The sequence below is a fragment of the Cebidichthys violaceus genome, unplaced genomic scaffold (assembly GCF_023349555.1).
Source record: "Cebidichthys violaceus isolate CVI_PGR_0920_01 unplaced genomic scaffold, fCebVio1.0.p SCAF_7, whole genome shotgun sequence".
Taxonomy (NCBI): Eukaryota; Metazoa; Chordata; class Actinopteri; order Perciformes; family Stichaeidae; genus Cebidichthys; species Cebidichthys violaceus.
This window is the reverse complement of record NW_027176927.1, coordinates 18,311,931-18,333,615: the sequence shown is the minus strand read 5'-3', so window position 1 is coordinate 18,333,615 and position 21,685 is coordinate 18,311,931. Positions and strand designations below refer to the sequence as shown.

The window sequence follows — 21,685 nt, the reverse complement described above, 5'->3', positions numbered from 1 at the left end:
AACACCGTGTGACGGTACAGAACGCGCTAGAGAACGCCGTGTGACGCTACAGAACACGCTACAGAACGCCGTGTGACGCTACAGAACACGCTACAGAACGCCGTGTGACGCTACAGAACACGCTACAGAACGCCGTGTGACGCTACAGAACACGCTACAGAACGCCGTGTGACGCTACAGAACGCCGTGTGACGCTACAGAACACGCTACAGAACGCCGTGTGACGCTACAGAACACGCTACAGAACGCCGTGTGACGCTACAGAACACGCTACAGAACACCGTGTGACGCTACAGAACACCGTGTGACGCTACAGAACGGCGTGTGACGCTACAGAACACTGTGTGGCGCTACAGAACGCCGTGTGACGCTACAGAACACGCTACAAAACACCGTGTGACGCTACAGAACACCGTGTGACGCTACAGAACACGCTACAGAACGCCGTGTGACGCTACAGAACACCGTGTGACGCTACAGAACACGCTACAGAACACCGTGTGACGCTACAGAACACGCTACAGAACATCGTGTGACGCTACAGAACGCCGTGTGACGCTACAGAACACGCTACAGAACGGCGTGTGACGCTACAGAACACGCTACAGAACGCCGTGTGACGCTACAGAACACGCTACAGAACATCGTGTGACGCTACAGAACGCCGCGTGACGCTACAGAACACGCTACAGAACGCCGTGTGACGCTACAGAACACGCTACAGAACACCGTGTGACGGTACAGAACGCGCTAGAGAACACCGTGTGACGCTACAGAACACGCTACAGAACGCCGTGTGACGCTACAGAACACGCTACAGAACGCCGTGTGACGCTACAGAACACGCTACAGAACGCCGTGTGACGCTACAGAACACGCTACAGAACGCCGTGTGACGCTACAGAACACGCTACAGAACGCCGTGTGACGCTACAGAACGCCGTGTGACGCTACAGAACACGCTACAGAACACCGTGTGACGCTACAGAACACGCTACAGAACGCCGTGTGACGCTACAGAACACGCTACAGAACACCGTGTGACGCTACAGAACACGCTACAGAACACCGTGTGACGCTACAGAACGGCGTGTGACGCTACAGAACACTGTGTGGCGCTACAGAACGCCGTGTGACGCTACAGAACACGCTACAAAACACCGTGTGACGCTACAGAACACCGTGTGACGCTACAGAACACGCTACAGAACGCCGTGTGACGCTACAGAACACCGTGTGACGCTACAGAACACGCTACAGAACACCGTGTGACGCTACAGAACACTGTGTGGCGCTACAGAACACGCTACAGAACACCGTGTGATGCTACAGAACATCGTGTGACGCTACAGAACATCGTGTGGTGCTACAGAACACCGTGTGACGCTACAGAACATCGTGTGGTGCTACAGAACACCGTGTGACGCTACAGAACATCGTGTGACGCTACAGAACATCGTGTGGTGCTACAGAACACGCTACAGAACACCGTGTGATGCTACAGAACATCGTGTGACGCTACAGAACACCGTGTGACGCTACAGAACACGCTACAGAACGCCGTGTGACACTACAGAACATCGTGTGACGCTACAGAACACTGTGTGGCGCTACAGAACACGCTACAGAACACCGTGTGATGCTACAGAACATCGTGTGACGCTACAGAACATCGTGTGGTGCTACAGAACACCGTGTGACGCTACAGAACATCGTGTGGTGCTACAGAACACCGTGTGACGCTACAGAACATCGTGTGACGCTACAGAACATGAGCATACATGCGTTATGCTGCTCTATGTCAAGTGTAAACCACATTCTGTAAACGTCATGTAAACGTTTCTGCTCCATCTCTCTATCTGTTTGGGGGTCCTTGGACTCCTGGCATTCAACATGATATGTTGAGGTTTTGTTTTGTGGTGCTTTATCAAACGGTGGAGAGGAGCAGAGGCGTCGTTCAGACAAAGCTCTCACTGGACGGGTGTGGTGCTCCTGCACAATGTCGGTCAACCAGACGCAGAACTTCAGGTCTCTTTCATAACTCGGTGCTGAGCGGCATGTTGTCGTGTCATTCTTTGAACCTAGGGACCGGTAGAAGCAGTCTTAAACTGGTACAGGACCCTGATTGGCCAGAACTCCTGCAGCAGTCATTTGTTGAGCATTTGCTGTTCTCAGTATGCCTGAAGATAAAACAAACTGATGAAGATTCATCCTTTAGCGTCGCATGACTACGTCAACACATGAGCCTCCATCTGGAGGAGAAGGCTGGTCCATTTCCAACGGTGTACATGGAACACAATAAAAGCCTCTTTCTCATCAGTTAACAGTATGCCACCATGTCTTTGAGGAAGAGAAAGAGAGAGGAAGAGGAAGGATCGGTTGCCTCGATAGAGTCAGAGTATCGTTAGGTATTGATGGCAATAAGCAGCACCTAAAGTCTTACAGTCCTAACGAAACCCATCACAAGCACGATATCTGAGACCGCTGGTGCAACTGTAGCCAACAGTAACATGTAAATGTGTAGCTATGAAGGCTATCTGGCCTCTATGATGCTGTTCTCTGACATCAGATGTCTAGAAGTACCTCACACACACACACACACACACACACACACACACACACACACACACTTAACCGGCACTCAGCCATCTGGGAAACCTGGAGCAACAACCTCTTTGCATGATTGTTATGAGGCTTCACCAAGGAAGAGCTGCATCCAGAGGTGAGCAGAAAGCTCTAAATAATGAACACTTCACATTGACGTCACATTGACACACACATTGACACACACTAAGCTCAAAGCAACATATCGGCCTGAGCGTACGGTTCACAACACGATCGACAGATATCTCTGTCACCATTCAAATCCTCAGTGAGAAAATGGCCACCGTATTTCATTTCCCTGCATGTCAGGAGATATTAAAGTCACCAATAGTTCAGACGTTCTGAAGCCGATAACCATCTATTGAAGAACGCCTGAATCAAGCACCGAACGGAGGAAGGTGAATGTAGTGACTGAAGGGAAGACTTCCTCAAGCATACATTAAAGGATTAAGAGATTCAATGTTCCATGTTCACAGTGACGTTCAGTCCGTGTCTAATAGCTTCTCAAACACTGGTGCTTGTCTTTGTAGTGGGACATTTCCATTGTTTAGGTTGGCTGTCTAGACGTCTCTAGCAGTTCCCGTGTTTTAGGAGACATTTAGTTTAAGTCTAATAAATCAGGATCAGGTTTTATAAAGCCAATACTCATCCATTCAAATGCCTGAATTGGCCACAATCTGGATTCTGAGGATCTTCTAAGGACACTACTAACTGCAGACAAGAACTTAAAATATGTACACAGTGCACTAATCAGCAGAACACTTCCTCATGGAGGAAACATCAAGTAAATCCAGCTCTCCTTGAATTTAAACTACGACAAAGCTGCCTGAAATCCCAGCATTCAAAGCTCCAAAGATCAGATCTGGATCTCTGCATGGGGGGTGTGAGTCCCAGCTGGGGGCATGCTTAGTCTCCATGAGGCGTGTTGAGACACTGGGAATATGAAGCACTTACTGCAGACATCCATAGACTTCCCACACAGACATGTCACACAGACATGTCACAGTCAGTGGGGTGAAAGCAGCAGTGTTGTATGTTTGTGAGCATCACACCTTGAACTCATCCTTCTTGATGACGCCCCCGGGCTGCAGGTGCTGGTGGATCTCGTGAAGGACCGTCAGCATGGCGATGTTGGTCTTGCCGGCGCCAGTTGGAGCGCAGATGAGAAGGTTCTCGTTGGTGTTGTAGGCCGTCTCAAAGACCAGGGACTGGATCCTGTTCAGACGCTTCATCCCCTTGAACACCAGCTGGGCGATCTGTTAACGCATCATTGCAACATACTCATCATACAAAGACCTGTAATGAATGTCCTGCAGTAATCAAGGTTATTTGTATGCAATATATCTATATATTTGTGATATCACAAATAGAGCCAAAATACATTGCATAAAAACGTAGACACACGTTGACAAAGCACACCTAAACGAAAGTAGAACAAAGTAATAAAGAAAAAAAACTATACATACACGCCTCCAAGAGAAGACTACAAAAATGGCACACGGCCCCAAAATAACGCAGAGATAGTGGAGCGAAACGCCAAGAACACAAAGCTTATTCACAAACAGCCCGGCGGCAGACAGGGGGCGTGGCTTCTGGCGTCGCAGAGCCGGGGAGGAGGGGCCAACTTTGAACGACGTGTTCACCACCGCAATAGAGAAAATGAAAACATTTAATCGCTGTGAACAAGGGCTGCAGCATTACAGAAAAATGATCAATATTAATATCGCGATCATTCATCGATGTCCGACAGCACCGCGTTCACCTCCACGCTGTGCTCCAGTCCTGCTAAACGTCTGAGCGGCCCCTCTCTGAACTACTCACCAGTAGTGAGCCGCCCACTGGTGACAGAAACACACTGCAGGTGTGCCGACATGAAACACAGCCAGGCGATCACTTACAGATTGTGTCACCACGTATGAAGTGACTGCACAGAAAGAGGAGCAGCAGGAGGAAGGAAGGAAGGAAACGTGTGTGGTGGGATCAGCTGTCACTCAAGCTGCCTGCTGCCTGCCTTCACTATGGCAACAGAGTGCGGCTGATGGCCCTCAATCTCACACTGCCTCTGATAAGTAGAGAGATGGCCACTGTGAAGGACGGACACACACACACACACACACACACACACACACACACACACACACACACACACACACACACACACACACACACACACACACAGAAAACATCCAGCTACTGCACAGGTGAATCATGGGTAAGGGTCAAAACAACTCATTCAAAGAGGATTATATTCTCTTCTGGGCATGGACATGAGCTTGGACTCTTTCCTTCAGGTCTCAGGCTTCTTCTTATCTAAACAGATAGAACATAAAACACAAGTAGTGCTCCCGGTTCTAAGGGCCGTGTTCTCTGCAGCTCACAGTGTGAAGGCTCCTCTGGTGCTGAGGACGGCTCGGACACGTCTGCGCTCACAGAAACACAGTTCTAAAAGGCTACGAGCCGTCAGTGTCCCTCCAATGATCACGTGTTTGTAAAGGGATGTTTGCAGTGAAAGTGGATCATGAAATCTTCAGCTGCATTATTGTATTTGTGATTCCTATCATCCTTATTTCCTCTTTTCTAAAGCATGCTGCACACATAACAGATGATCTGCTGCTTGTGTTTGCATGAGCACAGATGAGTGCAAACAGTCGTTCCATTTCAGTTACATTTGATTTATTACAATAAAGGAGGAATAGTGTGACGTGACTCTAAAATACTTCAGGTTCAATGGTAACAACATAAGGAGCTGGTTTGTTATATTTCTCAGAGGTTGGTGAGATAAACTTTGAATCAATGCGTGTCCTTTAATGAGCAGATATGGACGATCTCTTTCCTGTCGATGCGTACCCTTTGCTGTTCAATCACCCCGGAGGACACTGACGACGTTCACTCTGGTGGTGCTCTGCTGTACTGGAGGCCGGTGACAGTGTGGCAGAGTGACACCACACAGAGAAAGCGGTGGAAGTGTATCTTCTGTCGTGGTAGTTTGATTCCTTTAATGCTGAATGAGCGCGCTCTGGAAAACTAGCGGGACGGTAGAGGCTCATCCACTAGAGGTCACTGTAGTTCCAGGTGTGCTCTCTACCTCCAGATCTATTTTTGATGTTTTCTCCATCAGTGGACCCTCTCTGCGTTCCACCTCTCTCCCAGTAAAGCTAGTTGCAGATGCCTTTAGCTTAGACAGCAGTATTATTTATTCAAGGATTCATTAGTATGTCATCACTTTCCCCTTCCCCTCGTTTCGCTCCAACACTCGTAGAAAGAAATAATTAAAGAGCGCGTGTCAGCCGAGGATATGCGGGGTGCTGTTCAGAAGATGGCCCCACAGCCCAGCAGGGGAAAGAGGTTATTAATGCATCAAAGAGCAACTTTATTAGAGTCCACTTAAGCTGGAAGGAGAGCAGGGCGGCTGTGCTGCAGCTAGGTGCTGTGTGGGGCCGGAGGGCTTCTGATGGACACACACTGATCTATACACTGTGCTAGTTTGGCTGTTTTGACTGCTGATTACCAGCAATACCCACTGCCAGTAATCCAAATGATTTCCTGCAGAAAGAAGAGTGAAACTCACAGTGTGTGCATGGTCAACAAGAAGTTGGCTCCATGTGCATGTGATGGGCATCTGATCTGCCTGCTTAGACAGCAGCTCCACTGGCACATGCAGAGGGACACAAAGCGCTCCACTGCTGTCCAAATATCATCTGAACGGATGCAAAAGATGATTACACCATTGCTTACTCCACTGGTAAATTGAGATTCTTGTTGCAGTTTGTCACCACTTTTGGAGACAACTGTGCTCTTTGTAACTGTGCCAGTTCTGTCTCGACTTTGACAAATGTTGATCACTAAGAAGGAGAGAACGTTTGTTTTCACAGAGCACCAACAGTAACGGGACCTGTACAGGGACTCATCTGCTGTCCAAGAACCAAGTGAAGCCAGTAGTGGAAGAGCCTTAAAGCTGCATTCTCTCTAGTGTCCACCAGGGGGCGACTCCTCTGGTTGTATAGAAGTCTAGTCTAAAATGACTCTACTTCTCTCTTGATTTATTCCCTCAGTAAACATTGTAAACATGAGTTTATGGTCTCAATCTCTAGTTTACAGTCTTCTTCAATACAGCATGATGTTCATTTAGTACATTATGCTCCATTTAGAGTCAAACACACCATAAAGAGGGGATGATTCTCCTCTTGGGTCATGGTTGCAAAGAACCAAGATGGCAAAGAAAAACATTCTGAACTCGAGGCTTCAAAAGCGTAGTCTACAAACCAATGTGTGACGTCATGGCAACCACGTCCACTTCTTACCCACAGTCTGTGAATCAGAAGAGGAACGATTGACCTTTACATAGAGACGAGCCATGCAGAGTTACATGTGACCTGCTTCTCATCAAATCCTGTTGATTTAACACTTGCTGCTGAACTTGCACTGGCCCTCCTAAAATGTTACGCAAGCTCCTAGTGGAGAAAGTGCGTTTTCATTTTTTCTATTTATGCGTGATTAATGCCATGTAATTATTAATAGATGGCTCATTTACTTAACGGAAGTATTTGGAGCAGAAATCCGCCGCTTGCAGTGGAAACACAGTCGAGCTCAACTTGTTTTAAATACTGTAGGTCTCAAAACCTGTGAAGCTGCACTCAGGTAGAACCTGCTGCTTCTACCTGAACAGGTGAAGCTGTCACTGAAGCACACGCTCTTCATAATGACTGCAGGGCTTCTTCTGCTCTGTCTCAACACAGATGTGATTCCAGTCCATTCTACCCAATTATTTCCCCCCAGGCCAAGTCCACCGAGCTCCTACTTATAAATATTCATTTTTGAATTATGGACCACTGAGCTCCGGCGTATTTTGCGAGGCTTCTGCACACTCATTCCTGTGACCAGAGAGGCGCAACAACCACTTGAGCGGCTGGCCCTCATTTTGATTTATCGACTTTGTCTGTTTGTAACAGAAAGCCAGTGTCCCCACACTCCTTAAACATGCTAATTCATGTAAATGTATGCCTGCCCCGGCACTCACCTTGAGGTAAAGCATACATGTTGTAAATAGAAAGTTGCCATCATTTAATGATCTTTGGAAATCTTCAGTGCTTCTTTATTCTCTCCTTAAAACCTCTGCGGCTTCATTCTTATGCTAATGTATGCACACATATCCTCCAATTGGAGATCCAGCTGTGCCTGACAAAACTTGTCTCGAGGGTGTGATGTCAGTGCTGTGGGGAGGCAGTTGCCGTACTGCAATGGGCATGATGCTATATATGGACCTCTATGTTAACACAGAGGTCCAACCCTGCTTAGCTGAAGTCTCGCTCGTCAACAATCGCAGAGGGTCTGGTGGTAAACCTGCACTGGAGTCCAGCTCTGCAGTGGCCCACGGTGCTCCTACTATGTGCTGCGGGTAAGTGGGGCTCGTTATTTTTACTTTTTACAGAGAAATAAAAATATATAGTGAATTAATCCGTACGTATTGTGAATTTAAAATGTTTGTAAAACAAACAGAAGAAGCTAAATCCAGATGAACGTCACATTATGGAAATACAACCTGCAGCTTTCTCTTCTAATGACTGAGGAGGACGGTGGCTAATCTGCAGCACAACCGCTTCCTCTCATTTGTGAGTGAGAGCAGATCCTCAGCTGTCAATGCTGAGCTGTTCACAGCAGCAAACAACCGTCTGCACCAGGGAACACACACCTGAACACCACCGCACACACTGATGGATGAGCCTTCTGCTTCCGTCCTCATGCATCTGTATTGTGGCATTAATTGACACATTTATGGTTTTATTTCATAAAAGGAATCCGGTAGAATTAATACTGAATGTGTTTTAAAACAGAGAATGTAGCACAAAGTTAGAGCAAAGAGCCCTCATCTGATGTATGGATGTCATTCATTTAAAAAGAATGCCATCTCTTGTTTGTATTTCCTTAAGCCGATCACAGATCAGAGACTGTGCCCTCACACAGAGAATGCCGTGTGACAAACGTATATACCTGGTCTGTATTGAGTCACACTATGAATGGGGGGGGGGGGGGGGGGGGGTCTGATAGATCGATCAAACGAGCCGTCGGACAATCAGACTGTACGGTACGGTACGGTACCGTACTGTACTGTACTGTACCGTACGGTACAGTACAGTACAGTACAGTACAGTACGGTACGGTACCGTACCGTACCGTACCGTACTGTACTGTACCGTACCGTACGGTACAGTACACTATGGTACTGTACCATACCGTACTGTACTGTACGGTACAGTACGGTACCATACCGTACCATAGTGTACCGTACTGTACCGTACAGTACCATACCGCACCGTACTGTACGGTATGGTACTGTACGGTACCGTGTTGTGTTTGGGGCCTGAACCCCAGACTACTCTGAAGCACGAGTCCTGATAAAATGCAGTTTGTTAGTGTTGCTAAAAAACAACACATAATTGACAATTGGTTTGGAAACAGCAGCAAACATCTAATGCCTGTAACATTGGTATTTGGAGTGACCTTTAACAAACATCTTAAAAGGGTGCAGCATACGAGATTGAGATCATTTGATTTGACTCACGTGCACAACGTGCACCAACGTGCACGTGAAGCATGCACAGCCAGTACGGCTATGTCAGCAAAGCACTGATAAGCTGTGACAGCAGCACACGCAGAGGGAGAGTGACGACATCCTCGTCAAAAGTTTACATACACTTTTAAAGAACATAATGTCATGGCTCTCTTGAGTTTCCCCGTTATTTCTACAACTCTGATTTTTCTCTGATAGAGTGATTGGAACAGATACTTCTTTGTCACAAAAAAACATTCATGAAGTTTGGTTCTTTCATGACTTTATTATGGGTTAACAGAAAAAGTGATCAAAAATATACATACAGCAGTGCTAATATTTGGTTACATGTCCCTTGGCCATTTTCACTTCAATTAGGCGCTTTTGGTAGCCATCCACAAGCTTCTGGCAAGCTTCTCGTTGAATCTTTGACCACTCCTCTTGACAGAATTGGTGCAGTTCAGTTAAATTTGATGCCTTTCTGACATGGACTTGTTTCTTCAGCATTGTCTGTTCTCAATGGGATTTAAGTCAGGACTTTGGGAAGGCCATTCTAAAACCCTAATTCTAGCCTGATTTAGCCATTCCATTACCACTTTTGATGTGCGTTTGGGGTCATTGTCCTGTCGGAACACCAAACTGCGCCCAAGACCCAACCTTCGGGCTGATGATTTTAGGTTATCTTGAAGAATTTGAAGGTAATCCTCCTTCTTCATTATCCCATTTACTCTCTGTAAAGCACCAGTTCCATTGGCAGCAAAACAGCCCCACAGCATAATACTACCACCACCGTGCTTGACGGTAGGCATGGTGTTCTTGGGGTTAAAGGCCTCACCTTTTCTCCTCCAAACATATTGCTGGGCATTGTGGCCAAACAGCTCGATTTTTGTTTCATCTGACCACAGAACTTTCTTCCAGAAGGTCTTATCTTTGTCCACGTGATCAGCAGCAAACTTCAGTCGAGCCTTAAGGTGCCGCTTTTGGAGCGAGGGCTTCCTTCTTGCACGGCAGCCTCTCGGTCCATGGAGATGCAAAACACGCTTGACTGTGGACACTGACACCTGTGTTCCAGCAGCTTCTAATTCTTGGCAGATCTGCTTTTTGGTGGTTCTCGGTTGACTCTTCACCCTCCTGACCAATTTCCTCTCAGCAGCGGGTGATAGCTTGTGTTTTCTTCCTGATCGTGGCAGTGACAAAACAGTGCCATGCACTTTATACTTACAAACAATTGTTTGCACTGTTGCTCTTGGGACCTGCAGCTGCTTTGAAATGGCTCCAAGTGACTTTCCTGACTTGTTCAAGTCAATGATTCGCTTTTTCAGATCCATGCTGAGCTCCTTTGACTTTCCCATTGTAGCGTTTGTGGGCGTTTGTATCCAATGAGCCCTATTTAAATGGCCTCAGAGAAGTCACCAGCTGTAGTCACTCATAATCACTCACAAGAAGTTAAGAGGCCATGCTATGAAGCTCATTTCATTGACACAACTTTCTAAGTCACCAAAATTGATAATTCATGTTGCTGTATGTATATTTTTGACCCAGCAGATTTTGTCACTTTTTCTGTTAACCCATAATAAAGTCATGAAAGAACCAAACTTCATGAATGTTTTTTGTGACAAAGAAGTATCTGTTCCAATCACTCTATCAGAGAAAAATCAGAGTTGTAGAAATAACTGGAAACTCAAGAGAGCCATGACATTATGTTCTTTACAAGTGTATGTAAACTTTTGACCACAACTGTATATATATACATATATATATACATATATATATATATACATATATATATACATATATATATATATATATATATATATATATATATATATATATATATATATATATATACGTATATATACGTATATATATATATATATATATATATATATATATATATATATATATATATATATGTATATATACGTATATATATATATATATATATATATATATATACATATATATATATATATATATATACATATATATATGTATATATATATATATATATATACATATATATATATATATATACATATATATATGTATATATATATATATATATATATACATATATATATATATATATATATATATATATATACATATATATATGTATATATATATATATATATATATATACATATATATATGTATATATATATATATATATATATATATACATATATATATATATATATGTATATATATATATATACTTATATACATACATACATATATATATATATATATATATATGTATATATATATATATACATATATATATATGTATATATATATATATATATATATACTTATATACATACATACATATATATATATATATATATATATACATACATACATACATATATATACGTATCTATATCTCTACAAGTCATACAGGGCTCCTTTAAGCTGAGGGTGTTCATTAAGCAGACAGGAGCAGAGAATACGCATCGGTTTCCTCTGTTCTCAGGATACAGCTCTGAAGTATACGACTCCAGTAGCTCGGTGCTTTCTTACGATCCCTCTACAACCAGGACCAGTTATGACAAACAACGTGCTGCTTTACTGCAAATCAATCCACATCATTACAGCTGAATGTTCCTGGCTGCATTCAGCCAAAAGCATCCCCCATTTACAGCGAGGCCCCGGCATTTAAAACATGGAGCGAAAGCTCTGCAGAGCCCAGCTGGCTATTATAGGACCATACACATCTGTGGTCAACCTTTCAGCAGCGGAGTTAAATAAAGTTTTTAATGAGAGCAGCTGTTGGAGTCTGGGGCAGAACCAATCTCTAAAGCCCAGCTGGCAGGACAGTTTGTGGACTATGAAGATACTGGAGCGATGAGCGGTCGGTGGCTGTATATGAGAAGATGGAGTGTTTCTGTAGGAAGAGGCACACAGCAGACAGAGGGAGTCAGCTTTGTATGCCGTCTATAAAGTGGAAGCACTACCGACTGTGTGGATAAGAAGATGCCCATCAGCCCATCTTGGGCCAACGCTGAGTGGGATGGAAGCCGACAGGCTCGTTAACACTGCGGATACACTGCCTACAGCCATATGGGCAAACTGGGAGGACTGGGAGCATCCCACCAACCAGCAGCCACTTAAAGCACACTAATTGGGCCCACATAGATCACACTAACGATTCAACAGCAATGGCTAAACACCGGTGTCCATATCCGTCGGCCTCCCGGTTTGTAGGTTTAATGGTGAAACAGAGACGGCAGTCTGTGTGAGCAGCCACCATTTTATTTGTGGAGGCTGCTCTTTTCTGTTATTGTGTGTTTACTGTATGAGTCACTATATGAGCTCCTAAACTAATTAAATTCCTCTGTGAATCGGTAATGGGAAGCTAAGAGATATAATTGTTGTCATTTTGATGCCATCCTTTTAATTACTTTCTGGTTCCATTTCATTCCATTTGAAGTGACAGCCTGATCAACTTTTAATTGCCAGTTTTTGCAAACAGCTTATCAGCCTGCTCCAAGCCTGCATGCAGAGTACTAAATGACCTGGCCAAACACACACACACACACACACACACACACACACACACACACACACACACACACACACACACACACACACACACACACACACACACACACACACACACACACACAATAAATCCCAGAGCCAGTCCTATGGATCCACATGCACACTGAGCACACACATGCCCACTGAATGCACGGTGGGGTTTGACAGAGTAAGATGCGGATGCAGCAAACAGGAGGCCCATTCATTTCCCTACGGAGCGTCAGCAGCAAGAGGAAGAGGGGGGGGGGGAGCTGGGAGGAGGATGGAGATAGCAAAGAGAGGTAATCCATCATTTCATCCACAAGCACCTGCTGAAGAAGCACCCAAAGCTTTGGGACCCCGAAACCTCCAACGAACGCAGCGCAGCCCACCCTGCAGCTCACATCCCACCGACTACATGTTCACAGAAACACACCGTAACAACAACTATGTTACTGTAACTATGTGTTACATGTGTGTTTATATACACACACACATATGCATGTATTATACCCTGTTAACATCATGTTATATATAGGCTATATAACATGATGGACAACGTATAGAATGTCATCAACGCTTGCAGTATAAATAAATACGCTAATAAACACTTGACACGATGACATCATGGAGGACTTGGTCCACAGGGACTCATAACGATACTACTCAGACGTGTTCATTGTGAAAAGAGACTAGAAAGTGACAACACCATTACTCACACTACTGTACTCCATTCATATCATCACTGGCAGACAGTTACTGTTTACTGTGATTTACTGTTTACTGTGATATACCCTAACCCTTCATCACAGACTGTATGTGATGAAGCTTCATCACAGTCTGTGATGAAGCTGTACGTGATGAAGCTTCATCACAGACAGTCTGTGATGAAGCTTCATCACGTACAGCTTCATCACAGACTGTCTGTGATGAAGCTTCATCACATACAGTCTGTGATCTTATACATCACAGACAGTATGTGATGAAGCTGTCTGTGATGAAGCTTCATCACATACAGTCTGATCTTATACATCACAGATAGTACGTGATGAAGCTGTACGTGATGTAGCTTCACGAGGAGGGTGCAGTACGTTTCCCATCATGCTCTACTGCTCAGCCTCTAGCCGTTCTTCCCTTAAAGCTCGTACTGAGTAGTTGTGGCGTACTTTAGGTTTTCTACTAAAATAATGAAAACAAAAGAATTTCAGATGACTGTCTTTCATGCTGCCTACACATCTGTCCACTTGTCCCCGGACTGTATGGTAACTGGTAGCTGTGGATGTGACTGACAGGACAAAGTGATAATCTGATGTGTTTAGAAGTTGAGCTGGTATCTAAGAAGCTCTTTGGTGCAGAGAACACTCCAGCCTGCAGCAGCATGAACTACACATCAACAGAGCACTAGTGAGTGCTTCAGCCAGTTGGCATAATTAACACCTTAATTAGCAGGAGCTAATTAAATTTGGCAGCGACACTTTCACTTCCTAGCCAGTGTTAATAATGTAATATTCAAATATTATAGTACAGTTAAATAATCAATGTAGTTAAATCATGGCTGTTACTATTTCAACTGCACTCAAATCAGCTTTAATATAAAAGTAATTAGTAAACGATTGACTTTTTATATTGATTGATGCTGTCGTTCTCAAGATCACAGTGAGAAGTTCTACCTAATGTAGTAAACGTATATAAATATTAAAGAAAGCTGTGGTGTAGCATGTAGGAGCTCAGAGAGTCACCGTTCAGTCTTTACATATTATTATGGATTATTATGAGAACAGACAAAGCTGGAGAGTCACAGAGAAACACACCAGTGGGAGACAACGGGCCAGTATACCATTACTTTAATAAAGAATAATTCAGTTCTATCTGTATATGTATTTGTTACATTTTGTTTTACAAAGCGAGGACACGCCTGATGTTGGCTAACACACAAGGATGATCCCATCACTTCAGAACATGAACCAAACACCAGGCCTCACCATCGAGGTAGAACTCAGCAGCGACATACACCATCAGCACCGGAGGCACAGAGGCAAACAGCAGCCTGTCAACACAGAGCTGGTCAACCCAGCGCTGCTGTGACTCCGTTCCCGGTTTTCATTTGAATATGAGTCGGACTGCAGCAGAAGCAGTGATGAAGGGTGCAGAAACAGACAGAGATGGTACACAGCTGACGTTTCATCAAACACTCGAGGATTTGTTTCACTTCGTTCACATGAGTGAATCTTAATTAGTATAACAATCATATGATGTTCCCACAGAGGAAGGCCTGAAAAGAAATGAGGAAGTAAAACTTTCAGGCGTCGTGATAAAGGTCAAGAAGATGTTAACGTTAATCTAAATACTATTTCATATAATAATATGAATTATAACTACATATAATCAAGACGCTGAACGCACACAGCTTCAGGGGCTGACACACAGTAGGTAGATGTTGACGGTGTTCTCCATCAGAGAGGACTGTAGAAGTCTTGAACCCTCAAATCCTTCAAAGAAGCCTTGAAGACTCACAGCTCCTGCTTAGCAAGTCTAAGCAAACACACACAGAGAGCCACAGTTGTGTGCTGTGGGGGAACCACATCAAAACTGGATTAGGAAATGCAATTAAGGTGGATTAATTATGGATGGAGGGCTGTTCAGTTCTGCCTCATGTTTGCAGGCCCGTGCTCATACACTGGCTGCTTCCCGCACAGCGGAAGGAGAGGGCAAGCTGTCGACAGCCAGCACAGCCAAAGCATGCCGAGTGAGGGCAGCGATGGCGGAATACCGGAGGGACAACAGAACCGCAGGGTTGGACTTATCAGGCTTCCAGTTTGAGTGGCGGACAAGACGGCCGTTCAGGAGGAGGAGACATTAACCCAATGGACTGGTTCTCACACAGCCAGTTCTACGTGTGTGTTGAGTGAAAGTCAACGCGTTAAGTGTTTCACGTTGAAGCTGTCAGGTAACTCACAGGACATAATCTCCTCACTTTCATTAACGGCAACCACACAGTTGATACTGATTAGTGAATGATGAAAACACTGTTTCTGTTGATAAGAGAGAAAGAAAATCGTGTAGTAAGCACAATAATTAAGTGTCAAGCAGCCGGAAGATATACAGTGAAAATTGTGAGGGAAGACTCGGCCATTACTGGTACCTTTAGCCCCCCCCCCCCCCCCCCCCCCCAACGCCCACTGAGGCTGGTGCAGCTAGTGATCAACTCAGAGATCAGTTGAGGGTGAATCACAGCTTCTGTCTTATTTGAGTTCCAGTGTCCGTTCTGCTTTCTCTGTTATGAGGCACATCAGCACCGTACCAGCAGTAGTGTACGTTACTGTGTGCATCTGGTCCATCAGCACTACTGACGTCTGGCTCTCACACAACACACTGAGCAACAGATTTATTCGGGTAAATTAGGAAGGCTTTTACCACAGAGGTAAGCGTGGGACGCCTCCACCTGATTCATTAGTTAAAAAGCACCCTAATAAATTCCTCTTTTAATGTTTCAAAGAGCTATTAAAGGCAAACACAGCCCTGTTTCCTATTACAGCTTTCAATAAATGACAATCGGCACTCAGTGTACACGGTAAGAGGAGGGGGGGGGGGGGTGTCAGACTTTTCAGCCTGCATTTCAAAGCCTTTCTAATAGCACATAAAGACTTATTGGGCATTGTGTGCCGGCGCTTTAGAGCAGCGAGGCACTTTGTTCCAGAGTTGCCCAGGCTTAAGTTAATGAATAGAGCCACTGCTTGACTGAGGCTAATTCACATCGCTCAGCAGAAGAGGCTCCATATCAATCTATATCAGTTACACAGGGACTTTCAAAGATGAAGAGAAAGTGGTGGTGAGCCGCAGAGAAAGTGTGAGAGAAAAAGAGATAAGCCTGTTAGAGAGCGATGGAGCCTCAGAGAGGTTACTTCATCTCCCGTTCACATTGTTTCAGAACTGAAGTCTGAGCAAGGCTGACACAAGAAGTGATATCTGTGTACAGCACAGTCAATGAAGCACACAGCTTCCTGTGACATTCATCAACAGCTTTGTGTCCTTTCCAGGGAACGAGCTCCTAAGAGACAGATGCATCCAATTATAAATATATATATATATATATATATATATATGCATCCTAAATGATCCCAATCAATGGAAAACCATGCAATACTGACATGTTCAAACTGACTCATCCCTAGTCTTCTTCAACTGGTCTGGGATCCTGGATTGCCAACAGTCCTCATTCTCACTCTAACAGATTGGACCATAACGATGTGACACGTGCAGACCCAATGCAACGCTATGAGGAGGACATGTAGCGGCTGTGACGGCACCGTAGAACAGTTCCTCTGGTCTGTAACTTTACCGGTGAATATGCAGGAGTGTTGGATGTGGTGCCTCGACAACCTTCTCTGCTTCAACTGTATCTAATCACAACCTACGTTCAAGACCAGCATGTTGTCAACCAGCACAAAACAGGTTGTGCTTCACATCTAAAGGTGGAGGCAAAGCCTCCGACACGTTCCAGCTAACGGCGCCGAGCCATTGTTCAGGTATCGGCACCGGAGTCTGGGTCACGGCAGGAGCCTTCGAGTTCTAGCTCTCTGGGACTGTGCAGGAGGTTTGTTCCCCACCACCCACTAGAACACACACTTGGGGTTAAAGAAACCTTTACTTCACAATCCAGGTCAGCACTGAGTCCAAAGACAAGTATTGTAAACATCTTGGAGAAGCTTTGGATTGTTGGCTCTCAAAACAGTATAGAGATTTATCAGGAGCCGCAGAACCACTGGTGAACAACGAGTGTGGAGCAGCAGAGTACAGCTCAGGAGATAAGAACTGAACACACACTGGGTGATGAGACAAGTGTGGTCCAATGCACAGTAGGGGAACCGACTCCTCAAGACAAGACCAACAACTGTCTCCCTCCATCCGAACAAAGTCCAAATGACCGTCAGTCTGAAGACATGGCGTTCTCTCTGCTCACTCTGCGTGTCTGAGCTGCATGAGGTGAATGTGCTTTGCCTGTGTTGTGTTCAAGGCATCAAAAGAGCCTGGTTGTAGTCCCCAAGAGTCCAGTTTGTGCAACCCCTTCAGCGTGCTCAGCCTTTTGTTATCCTTTGGGAAGTCAAATCCTCAAGTCAAATTGAATTGTTTTGACAAGAAGAATACATCTGATGAAGAAATAAGATGATAAATCTGCATTTCTATGCATGCTTTGGCTATTTGGGTCCCTGGTTCCTTTGCAATCAGTAGAACGTTGAGTGCAAGTGGATGTTTGGACCAAAAAGACACTGCTACTCATATACAAAACGCTATTTGACAACAACACACATCTCTGTGCCTAACGGAAGGATTAGTGGTCAAATCCTCAGAGATCAGCCTGATAACGATTGAAATTGACAGGCATAAAAGAGACCTCAACACACACACACACACACACACACACACACACACACACACACACACACACACACACACCTGAGCCAGTATCAGAAACTGTGAAAGCATCAAGAGCTACAGTGCAGATGTGATTAAACCATCCGTTCATCCGTTTGTCATGGCACAAGAAGCATGCACACACAAGCAACTACACACACACACACACACACACACACACACACACACACACACACACACACCAAAACTAAATCTTGATTATTCTGATGTCCATTAGCTTGAGTGACAGGAAGGTTAAGAGAGGAGAGCAGTTACACTCGCCTCCTGCAGCGTGACAAGATGCTCCTGAGGATCAGTGATATTGTTCTTCAGAGCCTTCATCAACACAAGGCCCAATTCAGAGGAGAAGGGGTGACCTTTGGCTCTGCTGCATCTTTACTAGTGATGCAGTACTGATGGATCACAAAGTCCTCTTCAGCAGACAGGATGGAGCAGAGCCTTTCAAAGACAATGATGTGTGCTGTGCCTCCTCCCCAAGGGCTGAGCAGACTCCATCCTGCTTTTCCAGCCCGCTGCCCCGAACACGGTGGCTGTACCACGGCCGCCGGAGGCTGGCGGGGAACGTACGTACCGACGCGAGCGTGGGTTTGTCAGTCAAGGTGTCAGTCAGACCGACGGGTCCTCGTCTCTGCTGACAGCCGGCTGAGAGCTACAGCACTTCCATTAAGAAGGAACATCACTCACTGGCCATTACGGCCACAGTGCTCTGCTGTTCACTGGTGGAGGATAACAGGGACCGTCTACACAGCCGGGCGCCAGCTGAACAGAGTGACATGGAGTCCTGTCGTTCAGACAGAAGAACCTCCACATGCCGACGTGTTGACATGCAGATCATGGTCCCATAGTGTTGTATCAAAGCTAAAGCCTGGAAGGTGCTGAACTAATCCGTTTGGGTTCAGTAGTAAATAACTAAAGCTTCAGGATTTCACTGAAACATCACGGGTCAATAATAAACAACATCCCCTCTCATCACGGTCAGAGTTCTGGGGTTCGTATGTGTGAACACGTTCAGCTTGATAAAGGTCTGTAAAGGTTGTTACTAATGATTAGTCTGGGATCTAATGGTTGATCTAGTTCTATTCAGTATGTAATCCATGATGAGTACATCCTGAGATAACCTTCTGCTGGAGTGAATGGGCCAACGTCAGCATGCTGAGTGTGCCACCTAGCTAGCATCTCCGGCTTCTCTCGTGGTTCTATTGATTTTGTTCTCTTTATCACACACACACACACACACACACACACACACACACACACACACACACACACACACACACACACACACACACACACACACACACTTCCTGTATCAGCACTGGTGTGGAGGTTCTGTTGACAACGTTAATCTCTGAATGTGTTCACTGTGCTGTAGTGAACTAGCACCAGTGTATCTGACACTACAGCATTGCCTGGTGATGTCATTTAGAGCATCTTAATTAGAAATGTTCATGTTAATGGATACTGGGCTACATGTGTTAAAGTAATGGTCACCTCATTCAGTCCCATTGCTCACTATCTAATTGTCCAATTTAATTTGTTTTGTTTCCACTCGCCTACACTTCTGATGCTTAATATTCATGGTTATATGTTCTTACATTGATGATCTATGAAGTGATAGTCTCTAGTGTGTGTAAAATACCTGCGCTGCTGTTTCATTTGCAGGTGCGGGACTTCTACTCATGCGTACGCGTGGATCTTATTTACGCTCTCGGATTTTGAATGAGTTGCCTTCCTAATTGGCGGTAACTTCAACTTGGAGTGAAAGGATGAAAAGTTGGAGGGACATGAAGACGCCGTAGACATCTTAACGCCGATTGGCCGAGACTCGACACGTCACATCAAAGATGTTTTACTTCAAAGATCACGACATCGGCTTTTCTCCTCGTCGCTCTCCAACCTGAGGAACGCTGGCTGGCCAGTTGCACAGCAACACGTATAAAAGAAACACCTTTCAGGTGAAGGCATGTCGTCTCTGCCTCCAACCCAAAAGAGTAATTACCGTGAACACCTAATAGAGTGGGCCCAACATGGTGCCAAGACCTGGGAATGATTGAACAATCATCTGGCCTTATGTGGTACAGAGAATTAAAATGATTAAGAAGATTATTTTACTGACAAACGATCATAAATCAAGTACTGGTTTTGGTTTGCAAAAAGCATATTTACTAGGTATTAGATAAGATTCATTTTGGCCTTTGTGAAATCTAATTCAAGCATTAAAGGAATACTTCCAAATATTGGGAAATACGTTGGTCTGATATCTGTACACATCATGAAGACACAGCATTGACTTACTACATGCCCAAACAAACACAATGTGTGATGCTATAGCAGCAGTTATTGTCCATACTGTGTTCACTGAATAATAGCTTGATTATGAAATTAAGCTTAATGGCCGAAAAAGAAAAGCAAAGTAAATAGTTCTCTCACACACACACACACACACACACACACACACACGCGCGCGCGCGCGCTCCTACCTCGTCTAGCTCAGCGATGTAGACGGGCTTCTCTTCAAAGCCGAGGGCCATGGGTTGGGTGGGCGGGATCTCCACCTCTTCATACATCTTGGAGTTCTCTCTGCGGATTCCCTCTGGTAGCAGCATCTGAACATCACACACACTAAAGTGAGGGAGACCCAGAACTCACAGGTGACCTCAAAGATTGTGGATTAAGAGAACTGCATTTTAAAACAATGCATCTGTATATGCACAATGTTTGAAATAGTTTTGATTCCTCTAACGCCTCCTTGAACACACAGAGCAGATCAAACACTCTGAACATGAAGTACTCCACGTAAAGACACAGTTACATAGGCATGGTTGGATGTTCTTTTTGTGGTACAGCTCGTTATAGCGTGTGGTGCAGTGGTTGTGATATGAGTTATTATGAGTGTAGTGCTTTGGGGTACTTTGGGAGTTCTTGGTAAAGACTAGTAAAAAGGGAGTGATCATATGGGGCGTCCTACAGGACATTAGGACCAGGACATGTGCTCTCACGACATCATGTATATATAATGACTAGAATTACTAGAGAATGTATATATAATGACTAGAATTACTAGAGAATGTATATATAATGACTAGAATTACTACATCATGTATATATAATGACTAGAATTACTACATCATGTATATATAATGACTAGAATTACTAGAGAATGTATATATATTGACTAGAATTACTAGAGAATGTATATATAATGACTAGAATTACTACATCATGTATATATAATGACTAGAATTACTAGAGAATGTATATATAATGACTAGAATTACTACATCATGTATATATAATGACTAGAATTACTAGAGAATGTATATATAATGACTAGAATTACTACATCATGTATATATAATGACTAGAATTACTAGAGAACGTATATATAATGACTAGAATTACTACATCATGTATATATAATGACTAGAATTACTAGAGAATCTATATATAATGACTAGAATTACTACATCATGTATATATAATGACTAGAATTACTAGAGAATCTATATATAATGACTAGAATTACTACATCATGTATATATAATGACTAGAATTACTAGAGAATCTATATATAAT

At 44.2% G+C, this 21,685-nt stretch overlaps 1 protein-coding gene across 4 annotated transcripts in view; it reads right to left on the bottom strand.

The window, feature by feature from the left end:
- The window catches only part of ascc3 (activating signal cointegrator 1 complex subunit 3), a 135,056-nt gene that overhangs the window by 79,865 nt on the left and 33,506 nt on the right, over positions 1 to 21,685 (bottom strand). For all 4 annotated transcript variants that reach the window (XR_011105313.1, XM_068735146.1, XM_068735148.1 and 1 more), the window contains exons 8-9: positions 20,590 to 20,715; positions 3,657 to 3,860 (exon numbers count right to left, since the gene is read on the bottom strand). Coding sequence is in view for 3 of the 4 variants with exons in the window: in XM_068735146.1 (XP_068591247.1) it covers positions 3,657 to 3,860; positions 20,590 to 20,715 (330 nt within the window). In the remaining variant the exon portion in view is untranslated. The remainder of the gene's footprint in view (positions 1 to 3,656; positions 3,861 to 20,589; positions 20,716 to 21,685) is intronic.